At 49.8% G+C, this 17,465-nt stretch overlaps 1 protein-coding gene across 1 annotated transcript in view; it reads right to left on the bottom strand.

Annotated features, from left to right (window-relative positions):
* Nucleotides 1-17,465, bottom strand: part of PTGFRN (prostaglandin F2 receptor inhibitor) — an 80,060-nt gene that overhangs the window by 13,893 nt on the left and 48,702 nt on the right. Inside the window, exons 5-6 of the mRNA XM_059135909.1 lie at nt 5,729-6,154; nt 504-923 (exon numbers count right to left, since the gene is read on the bottom strand). Of these exons, the coding sequence (XP_058991892.1) occupies nt 504-923; nt 5,729-6,154 (846 nt within the window). The remainder of the gene's footprint in view (nt 1-503; nt 924-5,728; nt 6,155-17,465) is intronic.

Here is a 17,465-nt window from a genome sequence, read left to right as displayed (position 1 = left end):
TACTATTTGGTCATAGAAAGGAATGAAGTACTGATACATGCTATAACACAGACGATCCTCGAAAACACTGTACAACGATTAAGAATAAAGACCAAGAGAAAAAGAAAGAAAGAAAATGATGGGTTACAGTGACAGAAGACAGACGTGAGGACCACGTATTACATTCCATGAATGCAATGTAAAATGTCCACCACAGGCACGCTGACAGAGACAGAGAGTAGATAAGTGGTTGCTGGAGGGCTGGGAATTGAAGGGTGTCAGCTAAAGGAGACAGGATTTCTTCGGGGGATAACGAAAATGTTCTACAAATCAAATGTGGTGATGGTTTGCACAACTCTGTGAATATACCGGAAGCCACTGAATGATACCCTTGTAATGAGTAAACTGCATGGCTTGTGAATTACATCTCACAAAGAAAGCTGTTTAAGAGAAACGAAGCCACTGGCTCAAACTCCTAGGGTCACGTTCTAGTTCAGTCTGTGTTCAACAGGGTCCCCGCTCACCTGCAGTTTGGAAGTCAATCTCAATAGGATTGGAGAGACTGGTGGCTGCTTCTCGCCACAGGCTGCCCCTGACAGGAGACCAGGCTGTCACCACGCAGCGGTACAGCCCCGCGTCAGAGACCTGAGTCTGGTACATTCGGTATCGAAATTCATCTTCCTGCACTTTCTCTAACACGACGCCATCCACCCGTGACGCATCTGTCCAATTCTCCAGCTTCACCACAGAATCCTGGTCCAGGGAGATGATGTACTTGGTTTCATTGGGACTGGAGAGGTCCCCCACAGGCTTCTCCGCGGTGATGAGAACAGAGTAGCGTGGTGATTTAATATTCTTGGAAGACACTTTGCAAGTCATCTCAAATGTATTTCCTGCGGCAAAGAAAGGCTTCGGCTGCCTTGCCTTCACCACGAGCACAGAATCTGGAAGGAAGTACCAGAAAGAGGTGATTCCCAACAGGACTAGTGAAAATGGATATGCATCTGAAAGCACAATGACACGGAAATTGGAATTTATTTGCAAATTGCTGCACAATAGCACTTAAGAAAATCTGGAGACTCAGAAAGAAAATCACGTGTATCTGTAAGCAGGCTACAAACCACCCCGCTGGATGAAGCAGAACAGTCTGAAATGATTTAATGGGTGTGAAAGAATCCGGCAGACTGCTGGGATCCTTAAGGATGTGAGGCAGGACTCACGGTTCATGACTAGGAGGAGATGCGCCAGAACCCAACTCCCAAGTCCGGCCCTAGACCATGCCAAGACCTCTCCCTGATGTTCTGCTGGGGAAAGTGCAGGGATAGTCTGCTTGGAAGATCAGGGGAGGGAGATATGGGTTCTTTCTGTTAAATCTATATGACAGTCACAATACAGAACAGATTGTGGGTCAGGGGAATGGAACACACACCTGTCCGTCAATGATTTCCACAGAGAGGACATTTTAACATTTTGAGCAAGTGTCCATGGCTACGTTAACTTTAGGTTTAGGTATGTTACCCCCGCTTTTCTGTGAAAAAAGAAATCCCTAAGCATATACACATTAGAAGCCATCTATATTCTAATGGCTCACTGTCAGGCACTTGGAAGGTACTTAAATATTTGTTGAATGGATGAATAAATGAATTAAACACAGGCTTTTTATCCTTTAATAAGATTATTAATTCTATAATCTGTCTCATTATAAAACAAAATTTTTACACTAGGTTTGGTAGGAATAGCTGTTCTGCCAAACCTATTAAGCAGAACATGCATGTCGGAGTGTCTCTCCATGCTCACGGATGCCTGAGGTTCCACTGAGCCCCCTACATTCTTTCCTGATTCTCCTGTGAGTTTGGTAATCCATCCCTTCACTGAACAAGTACTAAGTGAGAGCCTCCCGTATTCCAGGCACTGGGAATGCCACAGTAAACAAAGCATACAGAAGTCTCTCCCTTTATATGCTAGTGAAGGAAGATGAACACAGCAGGGAACCTAAATGGCAGGGTTAGATGGTGATATGCTTGAGAGAATAAAGCAGGGAAAGAGGAGAAAAAGAATGTGGGGGGGGGGGCAGGGAGAGACATTATAATTTTACATAGAGTGGCCAGGGATGGCATCCCTTGTGAGGCATCAAGGAGCTGCGAAGGTGAGGGAACGAGCCCTGTACCCATGTGGGGAACAACTATCTAGGCAGAGGGAAGAACGGGCAGGAAGCCGAAAGGCAGAGGTCTGCCCAGCATGCTGGAGGCACCATGGGCAAGGCGGAGGGGCTGAAGAGGAGTGAGCCTGGGGGAGAGTTATGCATGCGGTCCGAAGATAAGGGGAGCTAGATGCCACAGGGCATGCAAGGCTACCAAGAGGACCCTGGGTTTTGCTTTGAGTGAGATGCAAAGTCTTTGCAGGTTAGGGCAGAGGAGTTTCATCATCTGACATTTTAAGAGGCTGCCCCAGCTGCCATGTGCATGGGCGGGAGCAAGGAGAACAGTCAGGAGGGCAGTGATGTAATCCAGGCAGGAGGTGGCGGTGGCTGGCTAACAGGGAAGCGTGGCCGGGGCAAGACTCTGAGTCCCCGGGAAGGAAGAGGAATTGAGGATGAAGGTTTTGGGCTGAACAAGTACAATGAAGGTGCCAGAGAAGGCCAAAAGGAGACCAGAAGCGCCATTCTGAACGGGAGTTGGAGATGCCCGTTAGACAAGTGGAGGTGTCAACGAGGCAACAGAGTGCTGAATCTGGCATTCTGCGAAGGAGTCTGGGTTAGAAATATACATTTGGGAGTTCCGGGTGTGTAAGCAGTGTTTCAATTCATGAGGTTAGAAGACATCACCAAGAGAGGGAAGTCAACTAGAGAAGAAGTCCGACAACTATGTCTTGAGGCAGTCCCAAGTCTCAGGCTCAGGAAATGAAAGATCCAACAAAGAACGTGGAGAAGGAGTTGCTGTGAGGTGGGAGGAAAGCTCGGGGAAGGGGCGCCCCACAGCCAAGGTACTTCTGGGAGGAGGGAACGACCACCTGCATTAAATCCCGCTAAGTAAGATAATGAACCACGGGATTTTGCAGGATGTCAGTCACTACTGATCTTAACACGGGGACCAGGGGCCGAAGTCTGGTCAGAAGCAGGCGCCAGAAAGAAAAGGAAGAGAGAAAGCGGAGACGCTAAGTATAGACAAATCAAACGCTTTGGCTATAAAAGGAAAGAAAGAGCAATGGCTGGGGGCAAACGGCTTTGGGGAAGGGGAAGACAGAGGGAGAAGTAAAGTGAAAATTACTTTACAAACTACAAAAGCAGGAACAGGTGTTTAGAGGCCAACAGGAAAGGTCCAGAGAAGACAGGGAAATTGATGACATAAGAGAGACAGGCCTCGTGCTCGACCAGTGAGAGGGCCTGGCCTTTGCTAGGACACAGGCTGCGGGCAACCCTGTAGAAATTCTCTTTAGGGAGAGAGAACCCAGGACCAACAGCTGAGGGTAAGGCTGAGAGAGAAGGTTTTCAGTCCGGGAAGGTGGTATGCAATAATCGTTTTGGAGAGCAGGGAAGTAAATAGATTATGGAAATGCAGAATGATTGCCAAGCAGCCACGAGAACCCATTGACAGAAACAATCACAGACTTAAAGTGAAGCCAGTCAACACGTTTAAATGTTTTTATCCAACTACAAATGTAGGTAGGCAGGTAACAGAAGGTTGGCTTTGGGCGGCCTTGTGGTCTGGCCAGAGTGTAATGCAAAATTAAGTGGGGCAAGGGAGACTGGGGTGCAGGGGGTTGTTATGGCCAGGAATCTAAGCGGCATGACTGCCGTCTAGTCCTCTCTTCCACCCCTGGACATAATCTAAGAACGGAAGAGGGTGCTAAAATGACACGGGAACGGTGCCTGGGTGGCTCAGTCATTAACTGTCTGCCTTCGGCTGGTAGGTCATGATCCCAGGGTCCTGAGACTGAGTCCTACATCAGGATCACTGCTTGGTGGGAAGCCTGCTTCTCTCTCTCCCACTCCCCCTGCTTGTGTTCCCTCTCACTGTGTCTCCCTGTGTCAAATAAATAAATAAAATAAGTCTTTAAGAAAGAAAAGAAATGACACGGGGCAGCAGGCACAGACTGGACTGCCCTGGACAGCTGGTCCAGCTACATGAGAGAGAAATGGAGGCCAACACAAGGCGGTAGGGTTCATGGTGGGCTGCAGGGGTGACGCTGGAGGCGTACAGGAGTGATCTAGAAAAACAGACGGTATGTTTAGAGAAGAGGATGCATGGAATTGAGAGCATGGAGGGCTTTCAGCTGTCACAACTGATATGGTCTACTACAGGGTGTGAGATGGGAGAAAATGACCAAACCAGAGGGAAGACAAGATGACTCAAGCGGAGGATGGGAGACCAAGAAAGAGATGTTGATCTTCCCCAGGGTTCCCAGCACCGGCTGCTCGGGAGAACTGGCTTAAAACTTCCAAAGCCCGGGGACGTCTGGATGGCTCAGTCAGGTAAGCGTCCAAATTTTAGTTTCTGCTCAGGTCATGATCTCAGGATCGTGGGATAGAGCCTCGCACAGGGATCCACACTTGGCTGGAGTCTGCTGGAGATTCTCCCCCCGCCCCCGCCCCGTTCCTCTCCCCATCTGAGTGACCTGCTCACTCACTCACAGACACACATACATGCGTATGTCCATAAAATGTTAAAAAGAAAAAAATCCCAACGCCCAAAGCTGTATACACCCTCAGACCAACTAAGATAGACCCTCTGGTGGGACTCAAGCTTCAGTGTTTTTTTTAAAGCTCCTCAGATAATCATGAGGTGCACGGTCCGAATGTGGGCCAGCATTGTGCGTGGAGAGAAACTACGAGTCAGCGAGAGCACCAGAGAGCACGGCTGTGACACAGAAGTTAACCACTTCCCCGAGGGAATGAGGAGGACCCAGGAGTCCAGTCAGTGGAGAGGGGCACGAGCTGATGAACAGGTCCTGCTGTATGAGGAGAGTGGGAAGGAAACCCCTCTACTCAGGAGACCCCAGGGCCGACAGTGGCCTCAGCGGGGAAGCGAGGTTGGTCATGTTTACTGTGGGAAAGAGCAAGGAAGGTTCCAAGCTGAGTGTCAGGCAACAGAAGATTCTGCTGAGTCCCAGAGAGCCCTGTTTGGGGTTGGGGACAAGGAGAGGGTGGCAATCAGTCAACTGAGGCATGTCGAGGGGCATGTGGTACTTCACATCCAGGGGCACAAGGGGGACCTAGGAGGCCTGGGCTTCGTGTCGTGCTGGACTTAACAAGTCTGATGTCCCAACACAGTGCTCCGAGGATCAAGAGGAGATACAGCAAAGAAACCGTTTCCCTTGAGTTCTTATCACCCCTCTCCAGAAACAATTTTTCTGATGGGGTGACCGGCACCTCAGGGGTATGTGCAATAGTCTGGGCCCCCGAGCCTTACCCCCTACCCCCCGTTTGTGGCACTGCACTCAGCAGGAACTCCCAGACATGAACACACCCCCAAGGCCCAAGAGCACCCGGCAGAGCAACAGTGACAAGGACTGTGGGCACCGTCGAGACGATCGTCTAGCAGCCACCAAGCACCAGCTCTCTCCCTGGGACTGAGCCTTCACTGGCGTCAGCATCTCAAAGGGGTTCATGCTGTTTTTACAGCAGTAGTCACCTGAGCTTGCATTTTCTTGGATTCCTAGCAGGGAGACCCAGCATATAAAACTACACAGTGGGGCGACGTGGGCCACAACAAAAACCCCGAACCTCAGCCAACAAGAATAAAGCGCCCACCTTCAGATGCCCAAAATATGGTGACGGGTTTGGAGAAGACATCTTTGCTCTTCACCCAGCTGTCGTTACGCTGTCTGGTCCACGCAGACACAACACAGTAATAATTGCCTCTGTCTTCCTCTGTAGTCCTTTGGATTCGGAAACTGAACGTGTCCGTGTGCTCCTTAGAAAAAATGAAGTCTCCGTCCTGGGCACGCTGCTTGCTCCGGTCCCCATACTTGAGTGTCCAGTCCCCGTTCATGACCGCCAGGAGCTCGCTGGCCACCACGTCGTCGCTGCGCCGGTTCACCCTGTAGTACCAGGACACGGTGAAGCGGACGCTGGCCTCCGAGCTCTTCACGTCCACTATCCGGCACTCCAGCTCCGTGAGGTCGTCTGAAAACTCAGGGGCTTTCGAAGCATTCAGGTACACTTGGTAGTCTGGTTCTGAACAAGAGAGGTGCCAGGATTAAAACAAAACAAAACAAAACCCCCAAAAATCAGACAGCAGCACACTAAGAATGAGCAGAAGGAACAAAGCAAGCGCTACTCTTGTCCAGACAATCAAACGCCTGTCCTACTAACTACAGTGATGGAAACGGAAGTTTTCACTCTGGATAGGAAGGTTCCAGGAAGAGTCTGTTATGGAAAAACTCATACAACACGGCACCACCATGGTCCCCAGGACACCTTCCAAGGCCAAAGCCAAATATCTGCAATCCGAGTCTGGTCCTTTCCATAGGGTTGGGAGCTGCCGTCAGTGACCCCGGGGGTTAGTCCTCTGAGAAGGATCTAAGATGCTCAGTGCTCACACTCCACCAGGGTTTTGTGTAGAATGCCAAGCAGAGCCCACAGACCTTCAAAGCCACCTGCTGGAGCAGCACAGGGAAACCCCATCCAGAGTACATACCAGCACTTGAGGCCAGTCCCCACTCAGTGGTATGCAATAATCGTTTTGGAGAGCAGGGAAGTAAACAGATTATGGAAATGATCTGAGCTCCCGGCATCCCTGGCCAGGCTCCAAAGGCAAGGCCCTCGGGTCATCATTCCCCCTGCCGATTCTCATTCTCACCTTCCTGGTCCTCTGACTTTTTCAGCTCAGTCTGTGCTCAGTGGTCAATAAACAGCCATCCTCGCACTCCCTGAGATGACATCTCTTCGCGGCCACACATAACCCTCTCACACAATTCTCCAACCCTGAAGCTGGCTCCCGCGGATGCCGGCTCCAGTAAAGCCCGCTCCCTTAGGACCACCCCACTCCCCTGCCCAGGACAAATTCTGACAGGGGTGCAAGGAAAGCCAGCCCTCTCCTGGCGTGCTCTGCGGCCGTCACAGCCCGCTTCTCTTCACTTGTGTGGAAACCCCTTCTTCCTCTGAGATTCCCTGCACCTGTTTCATCCGTTTTGGGGCCTCTACATTTCTGTCTTCGCAGACCCCTAGGCCTTCCTCCATGCTTGCCAAGAACTGGTGTTGGAACCTCTCTGTCGCCTTCCTCCCTGTGTCCCCACCCCCTCCCCAGGTCATTTCCAAAGACCTGAGGAACTCCAGCCCCCATACCGTGTTACACCACTGTGGTCACCTACCAGCAGTGTCCTTCTCCTCTTGACCACCCTGCAAACTTCCACTCATTCTTCAATGTAACCTCCTCTGGGGTCCCCTCTTAGGTCCCCAGAGCATGGCCCCCTTTCTCCATGCTCCCACAAGCCGTGGAGGGACACTTGGTCAGCAGCAGCCCCTCCCTGTCGGGTCCCCAAGTTGCAAATACAGTCTTGTATGCAGTAGGCACTCGGTCAGTGTGTGCTGCCTGGCTTTTAGGGAAAGCTACATTTTTCTCTTACGGCACATGGCCTACTAGAACATGATTTCTCCCTGAACAGAACTTTCCATCTGCCACCTCTATCTTTATTCCCAACCCCTCAACCAGTTTTGTTTTATTTAACATTGCTTTTATTTATGACTCATTTGGATTACAAACTGCTGAGGTCAAGGAACGGTTCTTTTGTGATTTACGGTTCTAATAAAATGTGTAACATCATGACTTCTCTAAGAATGATTCAGTGGCCAGGAAATGGAGAGAACTCAAAATCCCACCTCCTTCAAATGTTGTCCTCACGAGCATTTAGTGCCCCGAGTGTGGTCCCCACGGCATACATGATAGTCAAATCAGCGGGCCCCAGCTGCCACCAGGAGCCTGCAGAGTCATGAGGTGGACACTGTACAGGGACAATACGCACTGCTGGAATGTTCCCCTGCCTTCTTCCCCAGCAGGTGAGCGTGCCAAGGCTGTACAGCTCAGGGGTGTCCTGCCTCCTGGCCAGAGGGTTAGCACCCCACACTGCTTCTGAGGTGACACCGTCTACGGGATAAATACCACCGAAATGCCTTGACGCCATCACGTGCAGAAGACAAGGTGCTCCCCATGACCCCGCATCTCAGGCTTTAGACCCTTCTCTCCTGGAGAGCAACCCAAGGGCAGGCAGGACACCCAGGTTCCTCCCACGTGGCAGGGACAGCCCTGCGGGCTGGCTGTGCACGGAGCACAACGGCACCCCTCCATCAGGGCTGGCCGGGGATGCCACACCATCCCAGGCGCTCAGGACACAGCAGCGGCTCCCACTGCCACTCACGGAGCCCACCTCCTGTGTGGAGCATCATACGGAGACCCTTCCCGTGCTCCCGTTACCCTGAATGACAACCCGAAGCCGTGAAGAACAATGGTGAAGAGCCAGGGACCTGGAGCCAGACTGCTGGGATCCGGCTCAGCCGACCACTTGCTGTGTACTCAGGCACATTCCCTCACCTCTCTGGTGCGTCACTTGTAAAAACAGAGGGAGTAACAGTAACCAGCTCACAATGCGGCTGTGAGGATTAGGAGTCAAAACATACAGGGGTGCCCAGCTGGCTCAGTCAGGAGACTATGTGCCTCTTCATCTTGGGGCTATAAGTTTGAGCCCCATGCTGGGTGTAGAGATTACTCAAAAAAAAGTACTTACACATGAAAGTGCTTAAACTAGTGCCTGGTACATTTCCGTATGTGTATATTCACACACATATATACACACATGCATAGGTATCTGTGAACTGCTGTTCACCATCCGAAGCTTGGGAGAGTCAGTCACATGCTCATACAGCTCAAAAGTGGCAAATCTGAACCCGGTGCCATGCACCTCCTATCACCTTTCAAACATAGCTGCACCTCAGAGATGGGCCAAGCTCCCTGTCTTCTGAATTCCTTATTTTCTCCCACCACTGACTGGCTCATGACCTGGAGCAACACAGAGTGCCATGACTGGCAGTGACAGGGCTGTGGTCTGCCACCAGGGATTGGACCCAGGAAGACCACGCCCCAGAGGCCATCCTCTCAGCCTGGACGACCAGCACCATCCAAACGGCCAGGAGGCAACCTACGAGATTTCCCTTCTGTCTCATCGGTCACCAGCTCTTAGGAAGAAATCCCTCGGTCCTTCAGGGTTTACTTCCTTCCCCTGAGCATAATCCTCTGAAGTGGCAGTTTGAAAATTAAGGCTGTCCAAGTTAGCAAAAAAGATGATAGAGAAGCGGTGACCTCAGTGGTCAGACCATGGGACACACGGAGGAGGTGGGCAAACCAGCTCCCGCACCATCCACCTGAGCAGCTCTCTATATACCCTCTCCTCCTATACCCTGGCCTGGAAACACCCAGAGTGCACTCCCTGGACCAGAACCCAGATGCTCCGCTTGGTTCTTCCTTAGGCTCAGACCCTAACACAGGCACAGAGTGGGCTTCTAGGCATCTCGGTTTCATGCTTCCTTGGCATCACCAGAACAACTGTACCCTAATCCCCTCGCTCCCCACCTGCCTATGCCAATGCACATGTACATGCACACACATGTGTGCAGGTATACAAACATGTGCACACACCCACACATGTATGCACACACATGTGCAGGTATACACACGAGCACATGCATGCATGCACACATGCATGTGTGCATATACACACGTGCACACATTCACACTCGTACATGCATGCACACGTGCGCAATTCACTCATTCATGCATGCATGCACACATGTGCACGTATACACGCGAGCACACATTCACACACTCATACATGCATGCATGCGCACACAAGCATATATTCCTTCCTACACAGGCACACTGGTTCACACTCACACGCACATACACATACACATACACACAAGCACACATCCATACACACGCACACAGCTGACTCCCACTCCAAACAGACATGGCCAACTCCTCCTCCTAACTCCTCAGCCACTCTTCCTGCTGCCACACCCAGCACTCACTCTGGTGGTCACTTCTGCTAGAAATGTGTGCCATCCCCAACTCTCCACTCTGAGGGTCCCTAGCTCTCACATGGCTCCCATTCCGAGACTTGTGCACAGGAGATGATTTATAAATAATCAGTGAACAGAAGTGGGGACTTCATGAACACCATCCTCATCTGGGCTCTCTTTGCCTTCAGCCAAGACGATGATAACCGCCCAACACAAATCTAGGCAGACACAGTTATCAGGTCACCTGCACAATAAACCTCCCGTGGCTTTTCTTCCCACCTCCTGAGTAAGAACACGCTCCCCAGTCTGGCCCACAAAGTGCTCCTCAGTGTGAGTCTAACTCATCTGCCCAGCCTCACCGCCTCCTGCCTTCTGACACATACTCTACGCCCCACTGAGCCCACAGCTCTCACCATTCCCTCACCACCCCTATGGTTCCTGGTTTTCTGCCTCCCTTCCCGCTGTTCCTTCTGCCTCAGCACCTGGGACACCCACCCAGTTCGTTGCTGAACAGAAGACTGAACAGACTCTCCCATTCTACTCCAGCCTCTCTTCCTCCAAGTGAGTCCGTTTAAACCCTATGGTTCCAAATACAGAGAAAGGTGAGCGCAGCAGGGTCATGGTGTATGCGCCTCTAGTGACAGGAACCATAGCTTGGCAGGAGAGGAGAAGCCCTTCGCTGACTGATGTCTTATTTTCTGTTCAGTCAGTATAGACTGAATCCCAGGCCCCCCAAAGGGAGGATTTTTGTTTGTTTGTTTGCCTTAATGCAAAGGCAAACAAAAATCAGTGGGTTCTTGGCTTGGGAACTCATAACGCATAGGTTCCAGGGATTTAAAGGATGTTCGAAGGTCATCTGGACCACCCACCAGCCTTCCAGGTCGACTTTGGTCTTGTACTTCTGGAGAAGCTGTGGCTCCACTATGTCCCAATGGCAGGAGTACAGGGGGGTTCTTCTTTGGTTTTTGTTTTACTGCACGTGTAGACATTTTCCCTTATTGTTGTTTTACAATTTTAAAGATTCTGTTTGGAAACTGCCTGTTCCTTGAACTCCATCAGGCACGGACGTCTCTATAGGATATAGTGTTTCCTACTTAACGGAGAATGCCTGCTTCGAATTTACCTGTCATTATCTCTACTGTGTGCTCAACAAATCTTCACCCTACCACCCACCTGGCTTCCTGCTCTCTAAGGATTTTATCTGAATGCTGTCTTGAACTTTGATGATTATTGTATATATGTCTTGTGGACCTTCTATAGGACTCTTCCTGGGGTCAGTGACCCCCTACTTAAGTCATCTGTATGTGCTATGCCTGCAATGCCTTATACGTAAAAGACATTAACACGCTTGCTGAATTGGAGTAAATTTAATATTTTGCATAAAAATGCTCATTTTTGGCATAAGCATTTCATCACTACTGATTACCGCTATATCCTGCTTGATCTCATCAAGAAATCAGCTAAGAATGCAATGGTGGTTAGATTCAAAAAATGCTTATCAGTTAAGGATGCATACTAAAGTACTTAATGTCCAAATGACATGTGTCTGGGATATGCTTTAAATTCTTCCAGAAGAAGAAAAAAGAAAATATGGTGTGTGTGTGTGTGTGTGTGTGTGTGCGCGCGCGCGCGCGCACATGTTTGTGTGTGTCTGCAGGAGGGAGGAGAGATGAAATAAGATTCACAGAACACTGGTAATGATTGAAGCTGGTGCTTCTTTCTACTTCTGTGTTAGTTTTTTTTTTTTTAAATTTATATTCCAAAAAGTAAAAAACAAAACAAAACAAAAAACCAAAACACAAACAACTCACCCACATTGCAAGCCCTTTCACAGAATACTGAGACCAGTCTAACCATGACATCATCATTTCTACTCTTAGAAATAAGGGTCTACTCCCTAATCTGGCTCCAGGATGCTGTCTGCTTATATATATGCCACCTCCTGAAGCTACAGCCTCCAACACTACAGCCCTCTCCCCACACCCTGCCCAAAGAAAGACTTGGTTTTTCTAATACGGGTCATCACATTCCCATGTTAAATCTTTCAAAAACAGTGAAAAGCTGTCAGAATCCTTGGCTAATTCAGTAAAGCAGATACTTTGTGACTACTGTGTGCAGAGACCTGCACTGGAGATTTTCACATAGATTGCCTCCTTCTTCTCTCACAATAATTCCACAAGGATGGTATTAGCATCATCCCTGTTTGACAATGACAGTTACAGCAGCTGGCATTGACTTGGGGGCTTCCTACATGCCAGGGGCCGTGCTGTACACTTTCCTTGCTTCTCACTTAACCACCATTTGACAGAGGCACCTGGGTGGCTCAGTCAGTTAAGCGTCTGGATTTGGCTCAGGTCACGATCCCAGTGTCCTGGGACGGAGTCCCGCATCCGTAGGGGGCCTGCTCAGTAGGCAGCCTGCTTCTCCCTCTACCTGCTGCTCCCCTGCTTGTGCTCATTCTCTCTCTGACAAATAAATAAAATCTTAAAAACAAACAAAACAACAACAACAAAACCAACCTTATGACACAGGTATGATTTTCATGTACATTTCTTAAATGGGGGGAAAAAAAAAAAACAACAAAGCAAAACAAAACCCAAAACCCAGAGGTGTCAGGTCGGAAGCCTAGCATCTTGCACAGCGCATGTGAGCAGAATGATGGCGTGGGTTCCACCAGCACCAAACTGCACAACCCCCTTACACACCCAGTTATTAACGCTTTCTCAAAGCCGACTCCATCCCAGAAGGCGAGAGTGGTAATCACAGCCGAGGCACTAATCCTGAACTGTGTACAACAGGGCCCTGTTCTAACACCCGCTTTGAAGCTTCGTTAACTTGGGAGAGCTCATCAGAGGAGCAGGCTGCATGCCCAACTTAGAGGAAACCAGGAGAGGGCGGGCCCTTGTCTCTGCTGATCCCGGTTCTACTCTCTTGAACCAGGCGGGTACGCTCCATAGCTGAGCAAGTGGACTTGCTGTCAGAGTTGCTACTCTCATCATTTGTAGAACAATTAAGTGTTCTCTCCAGCTTAAACAGACAAGGCTATAAAAGCCTGTTGTTTGGGGGAGACACTTTTCCCCACCTGAGTTGAGCCTTTCTGATGAGGTTGTTTTCAGCATTCACCATTTCAGAGGAAACAGCAGTATCATTCGGACAACCCTAGTGCAGTTCTCTCTTCATCCTCACTCAGTGCTCCCAAAGGAGGAGGAGTGAATTCCCAGGTCTGGGAGCAGGGGCAGAAACGGGGCTGGGTGTGGTCAACCCAGCCCCTTCTCCTTGGGAGCAGCTGCTTCCAGAACACACACCCCTAGTCCCTCCATGCCTTGAGACAGACTTGCATGTCTTAGTTAGGTAAGAACCTGGGTGCAGAAGGATATGCTACATACTGACCCTGACTTCCCCCAAACGCCAATGTCATTATCACCATCCTGCGAAAGTACAGAGACCTCGGGTGCCAGGCACTGTGCTAAGCACTTCATATGCATTCTCCCATGGATCCAAGGAAACCAAAGCAACACACCCAAGCTAACACGCCCAGAAAGCAGTAGGCCAGGACCCCAGGACTTGCCCACTGCTACTCTGCCTTCTGAGATAACTGCGGACAGAGAGTTGATAAGAGCTGCCGGTAAGGTTCTGCAGATCTGAACCTTATCTCCTATGGATGGCACAGGACTCTGAAGTCTCTACCAAGTACTGAGCAGATTAGCAGCTCCTTTTAAAGAAAAATAATTACCTTCCTCACTGGTACACTGCTGGAAGAGGGGACAGTCCTCTAGTGGGGAAGAATGCAAATCAGGTTCTTAAGACTAAAAAGCCCAACTCAGCTCTGCCTCCTCCTGCTCCTGTAGCTGAAACCCTGGAACGCCCTCCAATTAACACCACAGAAGCCTGGTACTTTGGGCAGAGAGCTCAACCATAAACTGATTAGTATCCAACTCGTGCCAAAGACTCATTTGAGACATCTGATTGCAGAGAGAGATGGCCTACTATGCAGATTAGGTAGCCCTGCCTCCTTAGATTCTCTAGTTTTAGCCCTAGACTAAATTGGATCGACACAATGCAACGTTTGTCCTCCATGGTAACTCAGCTTCTTACAGAAACTCCTTCACACACTCAAGATTTACGCCCTCAGCTTTTATAGAGAGTGGATATGAGAAACGTCCATTTAAACAATCACTCAGAGCCTTTCATAAAAGAACAGTTGAAAGCACTGTCCATTATGTTACCCAATGCCCTTAAATTAAAAAAGCGCATGATAAATTCGGTGCCAACACAAAGTTTGGCTCTCCCGGTTTCCTTCATCAGAGGTGAACCGCGCAACCACGTTTCTCTTTGCCCCAACTCTTCAGAACTTCCGAGGCAAATTCAGCGCTCCAGTTGGGGCTAACTAAACGCACCCCAGCCACCTTGCGATATCTCCTCTTTGATTTGGTTTTATCCCCTTTGATCTTGATTTTATTTTTATGTCTCTTACTTTAAATCGAGCTTCATTTTGCAAGCCAACTGAATTTTTTTTTCCTCCTGCAAAAGTAGGACATAAATCCTAGTAAAAGAAGCTTTTTCTTACCCTCTACAAAACCGACACCATCATCCCAGCTGCTGCAAGTGCTCTTGGACTCGCTGGACCCGTGCGTGTCGCTGCCCTGATCTCTGTCTGGTTAACACGATGGAACGTATGAGAAGACCCCAATTAGCTTCGGCTCCCTCATCTGTTCTCTGCACCAACCCCAAGCAAATAAGGACAAGAAAGCCTCCTCTGGGGCTTTGAGGACTCTATGCTCTAGCATTTCAGGAATAAAGCTGATTCCCAAAGCCAAAATGTTTCCACACAAGAGGACAACACTTGGGACAGGCTTGACTTTGGGGCATCATTTTCTAAGTCACTATAAACATTTCTTATGAAATAAAAGAAACAAGCATTCACCATTTGGTATATTCTATTTTCCAAAGACATCTGCAGTTCTGTTTCCAATCCCTCATGCCCTTTTGCTGTGTGACCTTGCCACTCTCTCATTAAGAGATGGGATGGGGTCTCCCTCTGCGTCCCTGAACTTGGGCAGACACCGTGATGGCTCAGACCTGTAGAAAACAGCCAAATAACACTGTGCCAGACCCCGGGACAGCTTTCAGCTGGCTGGGCACTTCCACTTCCTGCCTCTTGGAAGCCAGTCACCACCTAAGAAGTGTGACTGTTCCGAGCACAGCATGCTGGGAGAAGTCCAAACCATGTGGAAAGGGCCCGAATGACATGCCATGTGGAGAAGGGGAGAGGGCGGTGGACATGGCATCATGCATCATGCATCATGAGAATGCCATCCGGAAGAGGATCCCCAGCCGTCCCTGTGTGCCTGAGAGAGGAACCCTGTTGAGTCCTTCCCTAAATCCTGACTGTCAAAATCATAAGCAAAATAAAAATCAGTGGTTTTCAGATGGGAATAGGGGCAGTACCTCACTCATAAGGTTATTGTGGGGATCAGGTATTTAACGTGTGTGCAGCCCTTAGTCCAGGGGCCAGTGTACAGCAAATGTTTGATAAGCAGTAATTATGATTTTTAATCTATCAAGCAGCAAAACTGAAAGTTCTGGATAACACCTGCACAGGAAACCAACTTCCTCCAGAACTCTTTTGTGCCAACATCCCATAATCACATCAGGTAAGATGACCAAATAAGCAGAGTCCTTGGCCGGTCATCTGACTTCCTGTCTCTTTCAGAAACTTCTCAGTCACCTCCAACAGGCCCCAAGACGCAGGCGGTAATGTACCCACATCCACGTGTATCTGGAGACAATCATGTGGCATCAGGCCAGGCCCACCTATCTTGGCACAGAATTCAGACCCGAGGTCCTGGAGAAAGGTCAGTTGCTGGACTCATGCCCGACTCACCTCCTGAACAAGTGTCTGAGCAGCTGTAACAGTGTGAGGCGCAGGGAAGGAGGAGGAAATTTAAGAGGAAGAAAGAAAAACGCGGTCGGTTTCTCTACCGCTTCCACGCCCAGGAGGCTTACCCAGGTGCAAACATCTCTGCACAGTCTGTAAGTTGAATGTGATTGCTTTCTCTGCAGTTCTCATCTTCCTATGCACACACTTGCACACTATCCAGGTTTATCTACCCATTCAGCCAACGTTTACCGAGGGCTCATCACGTGCAAAACAGCCGTGCAAGGTATGGGTTCTGCGCCCCTTCCAGCGGCCAAGGTAAAACCCGCTGCGGACTTTCGCGACAGGGGTGATGGCACTCCACAGGAAAACCAGCAACTGGGTCCTCAGGATCATAATGGAGCCTTTCCCCACAATTTAGTCCCTTTATGTCTTCTCACTCTCTGAAGAACAGAGCCACCAACAAATTCTTTCCGTTGAAAAGAGCCCCATTCCCTCCCGGAGCAACCCTTCCGCTTTCTGACAGTCCCTGCGTCTCCCCCGGGCGACGCCGGGATCAGTGCACCAGCACTTCAAAGAGGCCCTCACCCTGGAGTGCAGGCAGCGCTTTCTAAAAAAAAAAAAAAAAAAAACATCCACGGGAGCTGTGATTCTACGTTGGGGGCTGAGGGCGGGGAGGGGGTACCGGGAGCCGGCGCTGGGATTTGACGGCAACACACAATGCACCGAGCATCAGAGCCGAGAGACAAATTCAGCTCCAGAGATGAAAAATCTTCTTTCGGTGCTGACAACATCTGTTTTATTTTGAAGGTTGCTAAGGAGAGTTCTAGCTGGGCCAGCATTGTTCCAGTTCAGTACTCCATAGTGAGACTCTCGCACAGGGTTCAGACGGCAGGAATAAAAGCTCACCAGATAAATCCTGCTCCCTTTACTGTGCAGATAGCAAAAAATCACTTTGCTACCAGGGATGATTAACACCCTGCCTGGGCTCACTCGGAATAGGCCATACCTTCTGCTCACTCTCTTTTTCCTCCTCTTCTCCCTGCCCCCTGTCCCCACACTTGCCAACTCCCCCTCTCTGCCAAATAAAGGCTCATTAGGAAGAAACAGACAGCGAAAGGGCCACTAACCCAGGAGTTTATGATGCAGGCATGAGGAAGAGTGACCTGAGAGACGGGGGCGGGGGTCATGGTGGGAGGACACTCAGCACCAGATGATGGAGGAAATGATTTCCTGGCCTTTAAAGGTCTGGGTTACCTACTAATGTCAGAGCGTTGCCAAATACCCACATCGGGGCTCAGAACAGGTCAAGCTCAAAACAGAGGAGTCTCCACCTTTGTAATGGCGTGGGAGGTGAAGCACCCCATTCTCCACTCACCCCTATCCTGCTTAAGCTTACCAGCAAGTCATTATAAGACAATAACAGAAATTATGGGCGCCTGGGTGGCTCAGTGGGTTAAGCCTCTGCCTTCGGCTCAGGTCATGATCTCAGGGTCCTGGGATCGAGCCCCACATCAGGCTCTCTGCTCAGCAGGGAGCCTGTTTCCTCCTCTCTCTCTCTGCCTGCCTCTCTGCCTACTTGTGATCTCTCTCTGT

Source organism: Mustela lutreola, chromosome 10 (assembly GCF_030435805.1).
Source record: "Mustela lutreola isolate mMusLut2 chromosome 10, mMusLut2.pri, whole genome shotgun sequence".
NCBI classification, from domain to species: Eukaryota; Metazoa; Chordata; class Mammalia; order Carnivora; family Mustelidae; genus Mustela; species Mustela lutreola.
The sequence above is the reverse complement of the archived record's forward strand: the minus strand, read 5'-3'. Positions and strand labels throughout refer to the sequence as shown.